At 40.8% G+C, this 16,199-nt stretch overlaps 1 protein-coding gene across 1 annotated transcript in view; it reads left to right on the forward strand.

The window, feature by feature from the left end:
• The window catches only part of DCBLD2 (discoidin, CUB and LCCL domain containing 2), a 75,957-nt gene that overhangs the window by 40,203 nt on the left and 19,555 nt on the right, over positions 1–16,199 (forward strand). Inside the window, exons 4-9 of the mRNA XM_020869831.2 lie at positions 7,893–7,944; positions 10,177–10,249; positions 10,541–10,674; positions 12,285–12,325; positions 13,732–13,947; positions 15,006–15,130. Coding sequence (XP_020725490.2) covers positions 7,893–7,944; positions 10,177–10,249; positions 10,541–10,674; positions 12,285–12,325; positions 13,732–13,947; positions 15,006–15,130 — 641 coding nt within the window. The remainder of the gene's footprint in view (positions 1–7,892; positions 7,945–10,176; positions 10,250–10,540; positions 10,675–12,284; positions 12,326–13,731; positions 13,948–15,005; positions 15,131–16,199) is intronic.

Raw genomic sequence — 16,199 nt, forward strand, 5'->3', positions numbered from 1 at the left:
ATCCATAAGTAGTTGTGGTCTATTCGACTGTATCACTTACTGCTTAGGCAACTGAGCTATGCCTACATTGTCTGTTTAAAAACTTTTTTTTTTTTTAATATTTCCATCTGAGAAAATTTTCCCTGAGCTCCTGTTGTGGACTCAGCTTCCATAGGTGGTGATGTATTAAAAATCTTTCTAGGAGAAACATAAGATTTACTCTACTCTCAGTATGCTAAAGGAAATTAGATGTAAAATACTACATGAGTTATCACCCACTTAATAAATATTAGTTACTAATGTCAGTTCTCAATCACGATAAATTACATTTTATTATACATGTAAATTTCCCTGACACTACATTGCAGATGGTGCAAATCAGTGCCAGGTTCCTATTGTGGAAACAAGGAACTATGCCCAAGGTCACACAATAATACTGACATGAGAATCTAGTAGAAAGATGAACCTTGTTCCTAGTCCTATATCTCTTGAAGGAAGTGACTGTCTACACCTACAATGCAAGGTTGCTGACAGAGCGAGAATTAGGAAAGCACTGTGTCATGTCCCTTCAGGCTCTGGGGGGTTTGTTATTTAAAAGAATTTCAGAGCAAATAAAGGAGGAGAATCTGTAGGTCTACATTGTCTTACTTCATGTATTTTCTTCCTTCTGGTAAATAAATATAATTAGTTATAGTGCTTTATGCTTTTTTGAAAGAAAAGTGGAAGTGTTAGTCAATCAGTCATGTCCAACTCCTTGTGACCCCATGGACTACAGTCCACCAGGCTCCTCTGTTCATGGGATTTCCCAGGCAAGAATACAGGAGTGAGTTACCATTTCATACTCCATGATTTCTTGAGTTAGAATAAATACAGGCACTCAAGCATCCCTTCCCTCAGGAGTAAATGGCTTCAAGTGGACAAAACTTATACCCTGCAGCTAATGTAGTTCACATTATACTCTTGTGATAGATGCTAACACTGCTGAGAGTCTTTTCCAATATATTCAAGATCACAAAGCTGACTATTAATTAGAGGAAAATCTATATCTCTTTCACAGTCTGTAGTCTCAGGAATAACCAGTTGCTGTCAATCAAAAATATTTCTATGTTGATAACCAATATGCTGATATTTTTGATTGTATATGAACTTATAAAATATTTTCATAGTATTTTATGTGGATTAATATTAGATATCATGTTTTTAAAAAATATTTCATGAAATAATTATGAAGCTCCCAAGCCTATTCAGTTATTATTTATTGGAAAAATTTTTAATTGTACTTTAATTTTAATTGCACTTTAAAGAAAGGCCTGTGCATAGGATATCAATTGTGGCTCATAGTGATATTGCCAACTAAGTCAGAGCTGTCTTAGAAAATCTGATGTTGATGTCTTCGTTAAGAAAACCCAGAATCTGTCATCCTGTTATTGAATATTGGCTCACCTTTTTATTTTTTTTTTAAATTTTCTCATGCTCTTCCTCACAATCACATTACCCTCCCTTCAAAACCCCACTGACCCTTTCCTACTCTCTAAAGCCTTCTGAGGTTAAGGAAGGCAGATGTTACAGCAGCTGATCGTGTAGACATTGTGATCACACTCACTTCGGGGTAGGCCCTGCTGCTAAGACCAGTGTAGAGTCTGCCCTGTAGATGCCACCTGTCCTTTGGGCCCTGCAAGGGAAGAGGAATTGAGTGCTGTGGGCTTTGGAAGGACCCCTGTGGGCATCCTCCTTGCTACTGCTGCTCCTGTTGTCCTGAGCACCAAGATGAAGTACGCCAGATGTTTGGTGTTTTGTGTAGTAATGTGTATGTTACAAATATTCTTTTGTATGTATTAAGGATTAAAATTACCAAAAAAAAATTTTCCCATGCAGAAGCTCTTAGTGAACAGAGTGAATTATATACTGCTGTTCCCTGTGAACATACTACTGATTTTCTGGTGTTGTCAGACATGTTAAAGTGGATCCAGCATAATTGAGCTGACAATGAGTGCTTTATTAGTGCTGCTTCTTACAGTTATTATTGCCTAACTGTTAAGTGTGTGTACTCACTCGTGTCTCTTTGTGACCCCATGGACACAAGAGATACCTGGAGTAACAGTCATATTTGACCTTGGAGTACAAAATGAAGCAGGCAAAGGCTAAGAGAGTTTTGCCAAGAGAACGCATTGGTCAGAGCCAACACACTCTTGCAACAACACCAGAGACGACTCTGCACATGGATATCACCAGAAGGTCAATACCAAAATCAAATTGATTATATTGTTTGCAGCCAAAGATGAAGAAGCTCTATACAGTCAGCAAAAACAAGACCAGGAGCTGATTGTGGCTCAGATCATGAATTCCTTATTGCCAAATTTAGACTTAAATTGAACAAAGTAGGGAAAACCACTAGACCATTCAGGTATGACCTAAATTGAATACCTTATGACTATACAGTGAAAGTGACAAATAGATTCCAGGGATTAGATCTGATAGAGTGCCTGAAGAACTATGGATGGCGGTTCGTGACACTATGCAGGAGGCAGTGATCAAGACCATTCCCAAGAGGAAGAAATGCAAAAAGGCAAAATGGTTGTCTGAGGAAGCCGTACAGATAGCTGAGCAAAGAAGAGAAGCGAAAGGCAATGGGGAAAAGGAAAGATATACCCATCTGAATGGAGAGTTCCAAAGAATAGCAAGGAGACATAAGAAAGCCTAAGTGATCTGTGCAAAGAAATAGAGGAAAACAATAGAATGGGAAAGACTAGAGGTCTCTTCAAGACAATTAAAGATACCAAGGGAACATTTCATGCTAAGATGGGCTCAATAAAGGATAGAAAAGGTATGGACCTAATAGAAGCAGAAGATATTAAGAAGAGGTGTCAAGAATACACAGAGGAACTATACAAAAAAAGATCTTCATGACCCAGATAACCTTGATGGTGTGATCACTCTCCAAGAGCCAGACATGCTGGAATGTGAAATCAAGTAGGTCTTAGGAAGCATCACTACGAACAAAGCTAGAGGAGGTGATGGAATTCCCATTGAGCTATTTCAAATTCTCAGAGATGATGCTGTGAAAGTGCCGTACTCAATATGCCAGCAAAGTTGGAAAGCTCAGCAGTGGCTGCAGGACTGGAAAAGGTCAATTTTCATGCCAATCCCAAAGAAAAACAACGCCAAAGAATGTTCAAACTACTGCACAACTACACTCGTCTCACATGCTAGCAAAGTAATGCTCAGAATTCTCCAAGCTAGACATCAAAAAACTACATGAACTGTGAACTTCCAGATGTTCAAGCTGGATTTAGAAAAGGCAGAGGAACCAGACATCAAATTGCCAACATCTGCTGGATCATGGAAAAAGCAAGAGAATTCCAGAAAAAATGTCTGCTTCCACTTATTGATACGCCAAAGCCTTTGACTGTGTGGATCACAGCAAACTGGAAAATTCTTCAAGAGATGGCAATACCAGACCACCTGACCTGCCTCCTGAGAAATCTGTATGCAGGTCAAGAAGCAACAGTCAGAACCAGACATGGAACAACAGGCTGATTCCAAATTGAAAAAGGAGTACATCAAGGCTGTATATTGTCACCCTGCTTATTTAACTTATGTGCAGAGTACATCATGCAAAATGCTGAGCTGGATGAAGCACAGGCTGGAATCAAGATTGCCAGGAGAAATATCAATAACCTCAGAAATGCAGATGACACTACCCTCATGGCAAAAAGTGAAGAAGAGAAATATCAATAACCTCAGAAATGCAGATGACACTACCCTCATGGCAAAAAGTGAAGAAGAACTAAAGAGCCTCTTGATGAAAGTGAAAGAGGAGAGTGAAGAAGCTGGCTTAAAACTCAACATTCAAAACTCAAAGATCATGACATCCAGCCCTATCACTTCATGGCAAATAGATGGGGTAACAGTGGAAACAGTGTCAGACTTTATTATTTTGGGCTCCAAAATCACTGCAGATGATGACAGCAGCCATGAAATTAAAAGACGCTTGCTCCTTGGAAGAAAAGCTATGACCAACCTAGACAGCATATTAAAAAGCAGAGACATTACTTTGCCAACAAAAGTCCCTAGTCAGTGCTATGGTTTTTCCATTAGTCATATGTGAATGTGAGAGTTGGACCATATAGAAAGCTGAGCACTAAAGAATTGATACTTTTTTTTTTAATTGATAATTTTGAACTGTGGTGTTGAAGAAGACTTGAGAGTCCCTTGGACTGCAAGGATCAAAGCAGTCAATCTTAAAGGAAATCAGTTCTGAATATTCATTGGAAGGACTGATGCTGAAGCTGAAGCTCCAGTACTTTAGCCACCTGGTGTGAAGAACTGACTCATTGGAAAAGACCCTGATGCTGGGAAAGATTGAAGGCAGGAGGAGAAGGAGAGAACAGCGGATGAGATGGTTGGTTGGCATCACCACCAACTCAGCGGACACGAGTTTGAGCAAGCTTCAGAAGTTGGTGATGGACAGGGAAGCCTGGTGTGCTGCAGTGCATGGGGCCGCAGAGTTGGGCGTTACTGAGGGCCTGGACTGGACTGATTATGCATGTGTGTTCAGTCATGTCAGTCTCTTTTTGATCCCTTGGACTGTAACCAGCCAGTCTCTGTCCATGGGATTCTCCAGGCAGGAATACTGGAGTGGGTTGTCATGTCCTCCTCCAGGGGATCTTCCCAACCCAAGGATGGAACCCTCGTCTTCTTGCATCTCCGGCATTGGCAGGTGGATTCTTTTACCACTATGCCACCTGGGAAACCCACTGCCCATATGCTGTACTTGGAATGCATACCTTTAATTAGCACAATTCAGAAGCCTTTAAGTTATCTTTGACTCTTTGTCTCAAACCTCACAGCCATCAACCACCTCTCTGAATATATATGTACATATTTATCAGAATCAGACCTTACTGTGATTTTTATTTTTATATCCCTGATAGCTAATCATGTTGAATGTCTTTTTAGGTGCTTATTGGCCATTTGGTATATCTTCATTGGAAAAACATCTATTCAGATCCTTTGATCCTTTTAAAATTGAGTTTTCTTTTTAGTGTCTAGTTGTAACAATTCCTTGTGTATTCTGAATACTAGATTCTTACCAGATACATGATTTACAAATATTTTCTGTTATTCTTCGACTTATCTTTCTTTTTCAGGATAGCATTCTTTGAAGCATAACATTTCAAATTTTGGTGAAATCAGTTTATTAGCTTATGCTTTTGGTGTCATGTCTAAGAAGCCATTGCTTAAGGCAAAATTAAGATCTATACCTATATTTCCTTCTAAGTGTTTTATATTTTGAGGTCTTGAATTTGACTCCACCTTGAGTTAACTTCTGTGTATGATCTGAGATAGGGGTTTTGTTTCCTTCTTTTGTATGTGGATATCCAGCTGTCCTAGCACCATTTCTTTAAGACATTTTCGCCCCCATTAAGCTGTCTTGGCACCCTTGTTGGAATCAATTGACTGTAAATTTGAAGATGTATTTCTGGACCCTCAGTTCTAGCTCTGTTCTGTTCATTATGATAACTTCCTACGTTGCTATGTGAAGTCTTTCCTGAGTCAGATGGTTTTCTTTGAGCTGTATTCATCTTGCCCAGGCTGCATACTTATTAACTAGGATCCTTAGAGTAATAGTGATTTTCTGGAATGCTCTTTACTTGGGAAATGCTTTCTAGAAAAACACATTTTAAAACTTACCAGTTCTCTGCTTAATTGCTATTTTCTTTGCCTTTGTGGAGTTGTAAAGGTCAAAATCTCTAAATCATGACTTTCTTTGTCTGTTTTCTTGACTCTGCTTGTAGCTTTCTGTTCTGCATTCATGTTTTCCTCCTAGGGAGCTCTTCTGAGCCCCCAGGGAATTTGAGAGTAAGATCACGTGAGTTACATGCATTTGAGCATAATCTGGACTTTCAGCACTGCATGGACTTTTACTGTAATAAAGCCCAGCTTTGATCAAGTATATCCATAGTTGACTAGCATTCTGGCATGTGGCCTGAAGCTAATAGGGCCAGCTGGCAGTCTTCTTGTGACTTGAATACCATGCTGGACCACACAGGTACCTTTTCATCCCAGACTATTAATCTTAGAAGTTCACTTTCTAATCTTAGAAGTTGGAAACTCCTTTGGTGGAGCAGGAAAGTGGAAAATAAATTTCTCGTTGAGGCCGTGTAAAGATTGCCTTGAGTAGCTATAAAGTACAGGTAATTTAGTTTGTCAGCTTTTCCCAGTCAGTCAACCAGGTGGTCGTGAAACTCTAACCAGGCATGTATCCTCTCAAATCCTTAAACACAGGTTTAACCTAATCGTTATTCAAGTACCTGTGTTATGTAAATACTAATCCATATACTCACTCTCAAAATAACACTTTCCTGTTAGTTTAACAGTTATTACGCTCTAGTTCCTTCAAGATACATAGCAGTTGGATAATAAATACATAATTTTTCTTCAGAATTGTAAAATAGAATACTTGGTTATTTTGTGCTTTCTGCTGATTTGACAGATATCTGTACCCCTTCATTGTGCTAGGAAGCACGTGAAGCATTACTTCTGTCAGTGTTTTGGGTGCCCTCATCATTCATATTGTATGTGAAATCTCACCTTTTTGATTGGCTTACGACCGTCTTCTAGGTTTTCCTCCTGTGGGTTAGTCTTATGATTGGACTTAGCCAAACATGGTAGCAGTCAAACTTTTATTTTTCCATTTATTCAATAAATGTTGGTAGAAAGCCTCCTCTTGAAACGCTGTATGCTCTGGTAGTTGCTGATGATACAAAGATAGAGACCAACAGCCTCAGTCTCTACACATAAGATGATGTTGTTTCTAACTCTAGAATTGCAACAGACCATTCTTACATAAGACTGTGAGAATGTATATAGTCGTCCATTCATTAAACCAGAGAACCTGTAAGTGCCTACTGCGTGCTGTCACAGTTGGACTTGCAAAGATCAGGAACAGCTTTTGAGAGGATGTGATGGTTGAGCTGAGCTCTGGAGACGGTCAGCCAGGTGAAGGGAAAGTGGGAAAACCTTCCTGGCCAAGAGAGCACCGAGGCACAGAAAGAAGACTCCTGTGGCAAGAAGGCAAGACAGGGACAGAACCAGACCTTGACACGTTGTTCCTTGAGGTGGGACCTTGTGGGCCATGTTGAGAATTTTGCCCTCTGTCTTAAGAGCAGAAGGAAACCCCTGAAATGTTTGAACCAGAAGCCTCTTACACACAGCATGTGACTTAGTTCTTAATTGGACAAGGTTAGCTCTTACACAGATTTGATTTTGAGATAGAAAATGTTAAAACTTTTATGCTTCATCTTTTGCAGAGTGTGCTTTAGAATTACCTGCAGGACTTGCTAAAACAAATTTTGGGGCCCCACTCCCAGAGATTTTGTCGCTATGGATGGTGTTCAAGAATGTGAATTCCTAGTAACACCCCAGAAGATGCTGCTGCTGCTGCTGGTCCTACCCATGGACCAGATTTTGAATAGCAATTGTTAGAGCCATGTAACTAACTCACCTCTCTTTTCTTACTGTTTTCCACATGTGTAACCAGCAAAAGATCATTTTTAGTCATGTAATAACAAGAAACATTTTTTGTTTCAGGAGCTGTACAATATAGAAGCTACTTCCGGGCTATAAATTATACTTTTTCTGTGTACCATCCATGTGTATGATATGTGATTCTGTGAGGTGATGTGGCAGTATTTAGTACTGGGTAGACATAGCCCCAGAAATCAGGATACTTAAAATCAGAAATAAATCGTGATTAGCAAAACTTTTTAAAAAGTTAAAGTACAACCTTGACAGCTGTTAAGATTTTGAAGTTTAAAACAATATGATTTGGGTTTGGAAAAACAGTTGGTGTTTCTGCAAGACTAAACCTACTTTTATTGAATCAGGGTTTTTTTTGCTTATTTTTCTAGATCTAATTACTTGTTTAGACACTGCATCCAGTTTTTTGGAACCTGAGTTCAGGTATGACTATATTTGTGACTTTTTTTTCTTAAATGTCACTGTTCATCTACTTCATCCTCATCTTATGCACTTGATTATATAATGCACTTTGTATGACTCATAACCGTTGTTCTAAAACATCAATAAATCAGAGCTTATTTAAAGCCACTCAGTTGTCATGTTTAAATTTTGCTTTACTCGTAGCATGTGAATCTTCTCCACAGTGGAAATATAATTTGGATATAGTTTAAAAGTAGAACTAGTCAATCTTCAAAATCTAGTAAAAAACTCCTTGGAAAGATAGAAGAGCTGTTTATTTTTGCTCAGAAAGAGTTAGGTAGACAGTTCAGGCTATTAGAGGAGAATTCTGTGTTCTTAGCCTGGTGGCATTTTTACTATCATTTCCCTGCATTACACCCTTGACTCTTGCCTGGACTAGGATGAACTCATAATTGGTTTCCCATTTCTAACCTTTGCTAGCTTTTTTCTGCCATTCACATTCTGCCAGGTTATTTTCTAAAATCTGTGTTCTATCACTCCTCTGCTTTGAAATATTGTTTCAAAACTTCCTATGACAAAACACCATCCCTATTCCTTAGCCTGGTTTTCAGGGTCCTTCACAAATAGTCTGTAGGCCATTTTTCTAGTCTTACATTGAAACGTCTCTGGATTATTTATACTGCTCTGAGCTCTCAGAACTTTTGTCTGGAATCACTTTACTCTTCGCTGCTTAGTAAATTCATTCTCGCCTTCAAAGACCCATCTCACTTACTTCCCACAGCTTGCTACTACTCCCCAAAGAAACTTCATTTTATCTTCAAGAAGAGTCTCTCTGTGTGAGCTGGGGGCGCTCTTCAGCCCTCCAGGGGGGTCCTGGTCAGCAGAGGTAATCCTGGTGTCAGCGTGTGTCGTGCAGCCTCCATGCACCTGCTCCATCTTCACCTCTCAAGTGCACCCTGCCATCCTCTCTTGCCTGGACTACCTGACAGTGTCTTCTCCTCCACTCATGGTCCTCGCACTCTCTTTTCTTTCCAGGAGCCAGAAGAACTTTAAAAAATACATAAATAAATAAAGCACAATCAGGTTATGTGTGGACACCATTAAAATCCTTTAATGGCTTCCTCTTTTAGAAATACACCCCCAAGTCTCCTCCCCACAGACCCCCCAGCTTCTGTGTGATCTGACCCCTGGCTCCTGTGCCAGGCTTCTTTCTCACCGCGCTCGGCCTGCATGGTCTGTCCTTGGTCCAGACCCACATGAGCCACCCTGCCCCAGGGACAGGCTGTTTCCTCTGGTTGGAGCGCGTGTCCCTGCTGTCTGCAGTGATGGTCCCCGGTTCCCTGCTGAGGCTTCGCTTCCTCAGAGCCCCGTCCCCTGGCCGAGGCAGTTGCCAGAGCCCCACATATGAACACAGAAACTGGAGCCCAGCTGCCTTGGCATGGCTGTGTGACCTGGAAACACAGCTCTCCGGTATCTTCATCTGTAAAATGAGGATAATGATGGTACCTAGCGTGGAGGGTTTTTACGTGGATGACCTGAGTGTAACTCAGAATGCTGCTTGGCACATAGGGGGTTTGTCAAACGTTCATAATACTTCTGTGAAGTTAGAGTCCTTCTGATTATTTCACAGAGTACCTTTTCTTTACAGCAGAAACATAATCCCATTCTTTGGTTTCATGAAGTATTGGCTTAATACTTAATATGTCTCCTACCATGGGCATATAAACCCAGAGAGGACTGCCACCATGTGTCTGGTTGACCCTCATGAACCCCACCCCTTGCACAGCCCAGCACTTGACAAACAGTGTTAGAGACATACATACATGTAAATATGTGGAGTGTGTAGATGGATGAGTGAGTAAGTGAATGAATGCCAAACATGTTTTTAAAATCACCTTAAATTTGATCAGTAGAGGATGGGTGAAACAAATTATAGTTCATCCACAAAATCAAGTATTATGTAGCTACTAAGTATTTTGAATTGCTTTTACAGCAGAAATATGTCTGCCATTCATCATGAAATAAAATAATCAAATCACCATGTAGAATAGGAGGTGATTTTTGTATATATGTAGGTGAAGACATGCGTAGATGGATGGAAGAAAGTCTTAAGGACCTTTTAGGAAGTGGTGGTTCTCTCAGGGTGGTGAGATTGTGGTATTTACATTGAACTAAAAAAGGGTAAGTTATTTTTTGGTTTTTTCCCCAGAAAGTAGAGCAGTGTATACCGTTTAACTTGTTTTTATTTCACAGCAAGTATTGCCCAGCCGGTTGTCTGCTCCCGTTTGCTGAGGTGTCAGGAGCCATCCCTCATGGATACAGAGATGTAAGTTGGCTGTAGACTTAAGTTAAAGTGATGCCAGAACTTCTCATAGACAGGTGTGTAACCTATTGTTTATCTTCATTGTGACTTTTATTTTCTGACAATTACTTCTTTTTAGTAATACGTAATGTTTTGTTCTTTTTCTTCTGCTACAAATCAATTCTATGTTGTACTACCCCATCTTTATTAAGAAAACTGCCCAGATCAGATAATTTCTAGAGGAAGTGTAAGTGTCTTGTTTATGAATTATCACAAGAAAATGTGGACCTCATCTTGTCTCTTCCCTTCCTGAAGTCCTCCCCGTTGTGCATGGCCGGTGTGCATGCAGGCGTCGTGTCGAACACTTTGGGCGGCCAGATCAGCGTCGTCATCAGTAAGGGCATCCCGTACTATGAAAGCTCCCTGGCTAACAACGTAACGTCCGTGGTGTAAGTACATGCGCTGTTTATAATACACGTGCCGCGTGGGGTGGGGCTCCAGCGTGCAGTATCGCTGGTGATGGTGTTCATGAGATACCGCTTGCGCGATGAGGGCTCACGAGCGTGTCCGATGTCTGCGTGCGCTGAGGAGCGCAGTCAGGGTCGTGCCCTCTCGGCTTGTTCTCCGGCTGACAGGGCGGTAGTCATTTGTGGGGAGTAATTTGCTGCTTCTTTCTGAGTGTAGAAAGAGCCCGGAATGAGCCTGGAAGTTTATGGCCAAATCTTTACTTCATTTTAAAGATGAGAAGGCATAACTACCCACCCTGTTCCAGATGCCTGTGTGGCCCAAGATGGATTAAGATAATTGAAATACGCTGAATAGAAGTCAAATTTTGACATAAATCAGAGATAGTACTATTATGAATCCCTGCCATCCCGAGAGAATATTGTAGGAATGTGTTTTCATTGTATTTATGATCTACTGTTTCACAAAATCTAAACGAGGTATCCACAGTGGGAGGAGTTGAAACCCCGAGGAGAAACATAGTGTGGGTGATCTGTCTGTAAACCTTACATCTCGGACATGCCCGGTCCTGCAGTATAATTGAAACCAGCTTCTCTTTAGGTCCTGGGCCAGTTTCCTTCAGAAGCCCAGAGCTCCACGCTCAGGACAGTGGAGAGTTTTACTGTAGAAAGCCAGTATCTCTGTCGCTTACTCTTTTTCATTTTATTTACAACTTTTTAACCATGTAAAAACCATTCTAAGCTTTCTGATCACACAAAGCAGGTGACACCTGGACTGTCATTGGTCCATCCTTGCTATAGATAGAGTCAGCTACCTTTTCCCCTCTGGTTTCTTCTGGATGATTTTATGCAAGTTGTTTCATTACTTTCTTCTGTTCTACTTTTAGAAAGAATTTTTTTTTCATGAGTTCTTTCTTTTTTTTTCTTTTTAATAAAGGGCAAGTCGCATCCACTTGTAATGGTTTGAATGTTGTGCTGAAGGCAGACGTATACACTGCTGATTTAGATGGTTTTATCCCTCCAAGTTCCTCAGGGCCCCTTGACCTGCCATGTGGTGAACTAATCACTTGTCCCACCCATGCGCTCTCCCCAGGCACCTATCCTGCCCGTTACAAAACCCAAATACAATGCTACCTTGTATCTCTAAAACACTGATTTCCTATAACAAATGCAGTCTCTTCTTAGTAGTCAGCTTTTTTTCTGTTTGCCCCAGAAAGCTTGAGCCTCTTTCTCCAAGAAGATCACCTTTTGTTTTATAGTCCCCAAAAGCAATTGCTATAGAAACATTTTAGAAATATGTTAATCTCATGAGAAAGAAATTGAATACGTACTTATTAAAGGTTGCATGGATACACTTGCATAATCATGTATAAAACTAGGCACTAGATACTTGAAGACAAAATTATTTATGCTGATTTCAGAAGTTGTTCTGCTTAATTAGAAATGTGACTTCTTTTTTGCTAGGAACAATAGCAGTTGTCTAATATATAGCCATAGACTATTCTTAGTAAAATAAAAACAAAGTTTTGCTAAGACAAATATGAGGAAGTCATGTGTTATATGAATGTCACCAAAAAAACCTTTCTCTCTTTCAGGGGACACTTATCTACAAGTCTTTTTACATTTAAGACAAGTGGTAAGCCTCTCATGGACTTCATAACTTATTATGATTTATATAATAGCCATTATTTTTTGAACACCGTATGTTAGGCACTTTGCCAGTTTCTAGGTTTTGTTTTTTGTTGTGATGGTTTTTTTTGTTTTTGGGGGTTTTTTTTGCACTTCCTCATTTAGTAACACAAATAACTCTAGGAGAGAAAATAGATTGTAGTTGTTGTTTAGTCACCCAGTCGTGTCCAGCTCTTTGTGACCCCAGGGACCGGAGCACACCAGGTTTCCCTGGCCTCCACCGTCTCCCACAGATTGCTCACACGCCTGTCCATTGAGTTGGAGGTGCCATCCAACCATCCCATCCTCTGTCACTCACTTCTCCTGCCTTCGATCTTCTCCTGCATCAGGGTCTTTTCCAGTGGGTCAGTTCTTCGCATCAAGTGGCCATATTATTGGAGCTTCAGCATCAGTCCTTCCCATGAATATTCAGGGTTGATTTCCTTTAGGATAAAATAGATACTTAATAATTTAAGGAATAGAATAAACTGGAGATTTTATATTAATAGAGAAATGATCAAGTGACCATGGAAGTTTCCTAAGTAAAAGGGATTTTTTTTTTATATGTCTGAAGAAATTAATTAATCAACAGAAAATAATGAGTGCCTTTTTTCATTTGTCAGACACTCTTCTGGTGCTAGTGAAACAAAAGTGAGCAGAATTTCCATTCTGGTAGTGAGATATGGACAATGAACAGTGGATAAGTAAATGAATGTTTACAATGTACTGTCTACAACATTATAAAAGATGTAGGAAATAAGGCAAGGAGCGAGGACAGGCAGTGCCGGAGGGACTGGTTGGGAGTTTAAAGTGGGTTGGGGCTGGCCTCATGGAGAAGGTGACATCTGAGCAACACCTGGAGGAGGTCGGGGAGCCTGTTGCCCGCTGAGGAAGGCGTCCCAGGGAGAGGGTAAGGTGTCGCCAGTGACTAGTGGTCATTGCTGTGAATGGGCTTCTCGGGTGGCTCAGTGGTAAATAATCTGCCTGCCTATGCAGGAGATATAGGAGATGCAGGTTCAACCCCGGGTCAGGAAGACCCTCTGGAGGAGGATGCAACAACCCACTCCAGTATTCTCGCCTGGAGAATTCCACGGACAGAGGAGCCTGGCGGGCTACAGTCCGTGGAGTAGCAGAGAGTCAGGCACAGCTGAGCACACTCATGCATTGCTATGAATAAATACGTCTGTGTGTTCTCTGATGAAACACAAAGACAGACCCAGGAAGCATTTGCCTGCTTTTGAAATCCTCTAGTATGGGCTATTGTCAGCACAGCGAATGTTAATTAAAGGTACAATTCAGAGTTTCCAATGAATAAGTATTTATAGCTTTTTGAGTTTATGTCTGGAAACTGAATTACTTTCTTCTGTGTTTCAGGTTGTTATGGAACGCTGGGCATGGAATCTGGCGTGATCGCTGATGCTCAGATAACAGCATCCTCTGTGCTGGAGTGGACGGACCACACGGGACACGAGAACAGCTGGAAACCTGAAAAGGCCAGGCTGAAAAAACCGGGACCTCCCTGGGCTGCTTTTGCCACTGATGAGTATCAGTGGTTGCAAGTAGATCTGAACAAGGAAAAGAAGATCACAGGTAAAAGAGACAGAAGTTTCTAGATGATTTATAATGCTGATTTCATTTGAAAACCTGGTGACATGTAAGAATTTCATAGAAAATTTTGTCACTGCCAATTTAATTATATGATTTTAAGTTTAGTTCTGGAGAAGGAAATGGCAACCTACGCCAGTATTCTTGCCTGGAGAATGCCACAGACAGAGGAGCCTAGCAGCCTACAGTCCTTGGGGTCACAGGAGTCGCCCACAACTTAGCAACTACACCACCACCAAGTTTAGTTTACTGGTATTAATATGACCGAAGACGGTTTTATAAAGCATTGCAAAGGAGAGGAGTTAGTATTTGATTCTTATTAGTTTTTCTTTTCATTGTAGTAAGTTTTTTTTTAGGGTAGTGCTAGAGTAAAGGGATCTTGAGGCATCTGAAATAACCATCTCCTACATCATTAAGTGGAGAAGGAAACGGCAACCCACTCCAGTGTTCTTGCCTGGAGAATCCCAGGGACAGAGGAGCCTGGGGAGCTACAGTCCCTGGGGTCACAGAGAGTCAGACACGACTTAGTGACTAAACTGCAACAACAGTCATTAAGAGAAGTTTGTGTTCAATGAGTCCATTTTAAGTGCTGCAAATAATATCCCACATGTATAAGAATATCCCACAAGTATAAACTTAATTACTTAGAGCAACTTAACAAATGACCAGAATAGTTGGTTAGGATTACTTTAGATAATTTTGTTAAAATTTATTTTGCTTTGGTACTAAAAATAACGCCAATAATCTTTATTCATTCCCAGGAAGTCATTCTCTTTCAGTAAGTGAGCAGTATTTTGCAGTGACATGAATACAGGCTGCCAAAATACAATAGTCCTTTCCTTATATGTGGTCATAATTCTTCCTGTCCCTCCAAGGGAACGAAGCCAAGAGCAGTTCCTATTAGGATGAAACCTTGCACTTAGGTATGGTCCTGTGCCATAGACAAAACTGTTTGAACAGTACATGCCAGGTGTTAATGCTTCAGTGATGAACAAACTTCAAGGATCCGACTGAGCTCTAATGAACGACCTTCCTGTTCCTAGGCATTGTGACTACTGGCTCCACCATGGTGGAGCACAATTACTACGTGTCGGCCTACAAGATTTTATACAGTGCTGATGGGCAGAGGTGGACTGTGTACAGAGAGCCCGGTGTGGACCAGGATAAGGTAAAATGCTCGCTAAAATATTTCTAAAGAGCATTTTTAAAAGTGGGTGATGGCTAGGTGTGGCCTCTGCAGTAAGCCACAGAAGCTCCTCCTGTGATACTAAAAATTAAATATCCTTTGGTTTTGCTCTGCCCCCTCCCGGTGATTTTAGGTAGTGTTGGTTACTGGGCTTCCCTGGTGGCTCAGATGGTCAGGAACCCACCTACTGTGCGGGAGACCTGAGTTTGCTCTCTGGCTTGGGAAGATGCCCTGGAGGAGAGCGTAGGAATCCCCTCAGTATCTCCCCTGGAGAATGGAGCGCTATAGTCCATAGGGTCACAAAGGGTCGGACATGATTGAAGTAAGCATCGTGCACACAGTTATTGGCCTTACCCTTCTAACGTGGTTAGGAAATTCTCAGGGCTTCTGGGTCCTTTTTGATGGTTGTAAGGGTAAGTATTTTTCTTGATTTCTTTTTCCAGTATTAATTAAATTGTTTAAATAATTCATGAATTATTTACTATAATTAATTAATTTCTTATCTTTAAAAAACTTTTCTTAATCAATCCACAGAATGGTGAAGATCCTACTTTGTTCCTAGATTTCTGCTCTCTAGGCAAGTTGAGGGGGGTGCAGAGGACAAGGCAGAAGGGTATTAAATTATAGGATATTATAGAAAGATCATTTCAAGATCACCTCATCAACATTTGTTGTAAAAAAACAACTATTTTTTTTCCTACCTGGAGAATTTCCCTATCTTATTTTTCAGTTAGCCAAAAAATGACAGTGCTGTAATGTGCCAGAACAGAGGCTGAGGGGCAGAGAGAGAGAGGCAGAGGTGGCCCTCAGCCGGAGGCCAGTGTCTTTCACCTGGACTCCCGGTCTTGATCCACCCACCGCAAGGGGTCCCTGTCCCCAGGGACGGTGGATGCCTCTCATTTGGAATTGAATTATGAGCACATTTTTTCAGTGAAACCTCCCTGTGAGTTTTGTTTTGATTTTATGATACTATCAGTTCTCTGTCATGTATATGGTGTGCTAATATTTTCACTTGCCACTTATCTCTCTGTTCAAAAAAACTCCAGGGGTT

The sequence above is a fragment of the Odocoileus virginianus genome, chromosome 25, assembly GCF_023699985.2.
Source record: "Odocoileus virginianus isolate 20LAN1187 ecotype Illinois chromosome 25, Ovbor_1.2, whole genome shotgun sequence".
In the NCBI taxonomy this organism is placed as follows: Eukaryota; Metazoa; Chordata; class Mammalia; order Artiodactyla; family Cervidae; genus Odocoileus; species Odocoileus virginianus.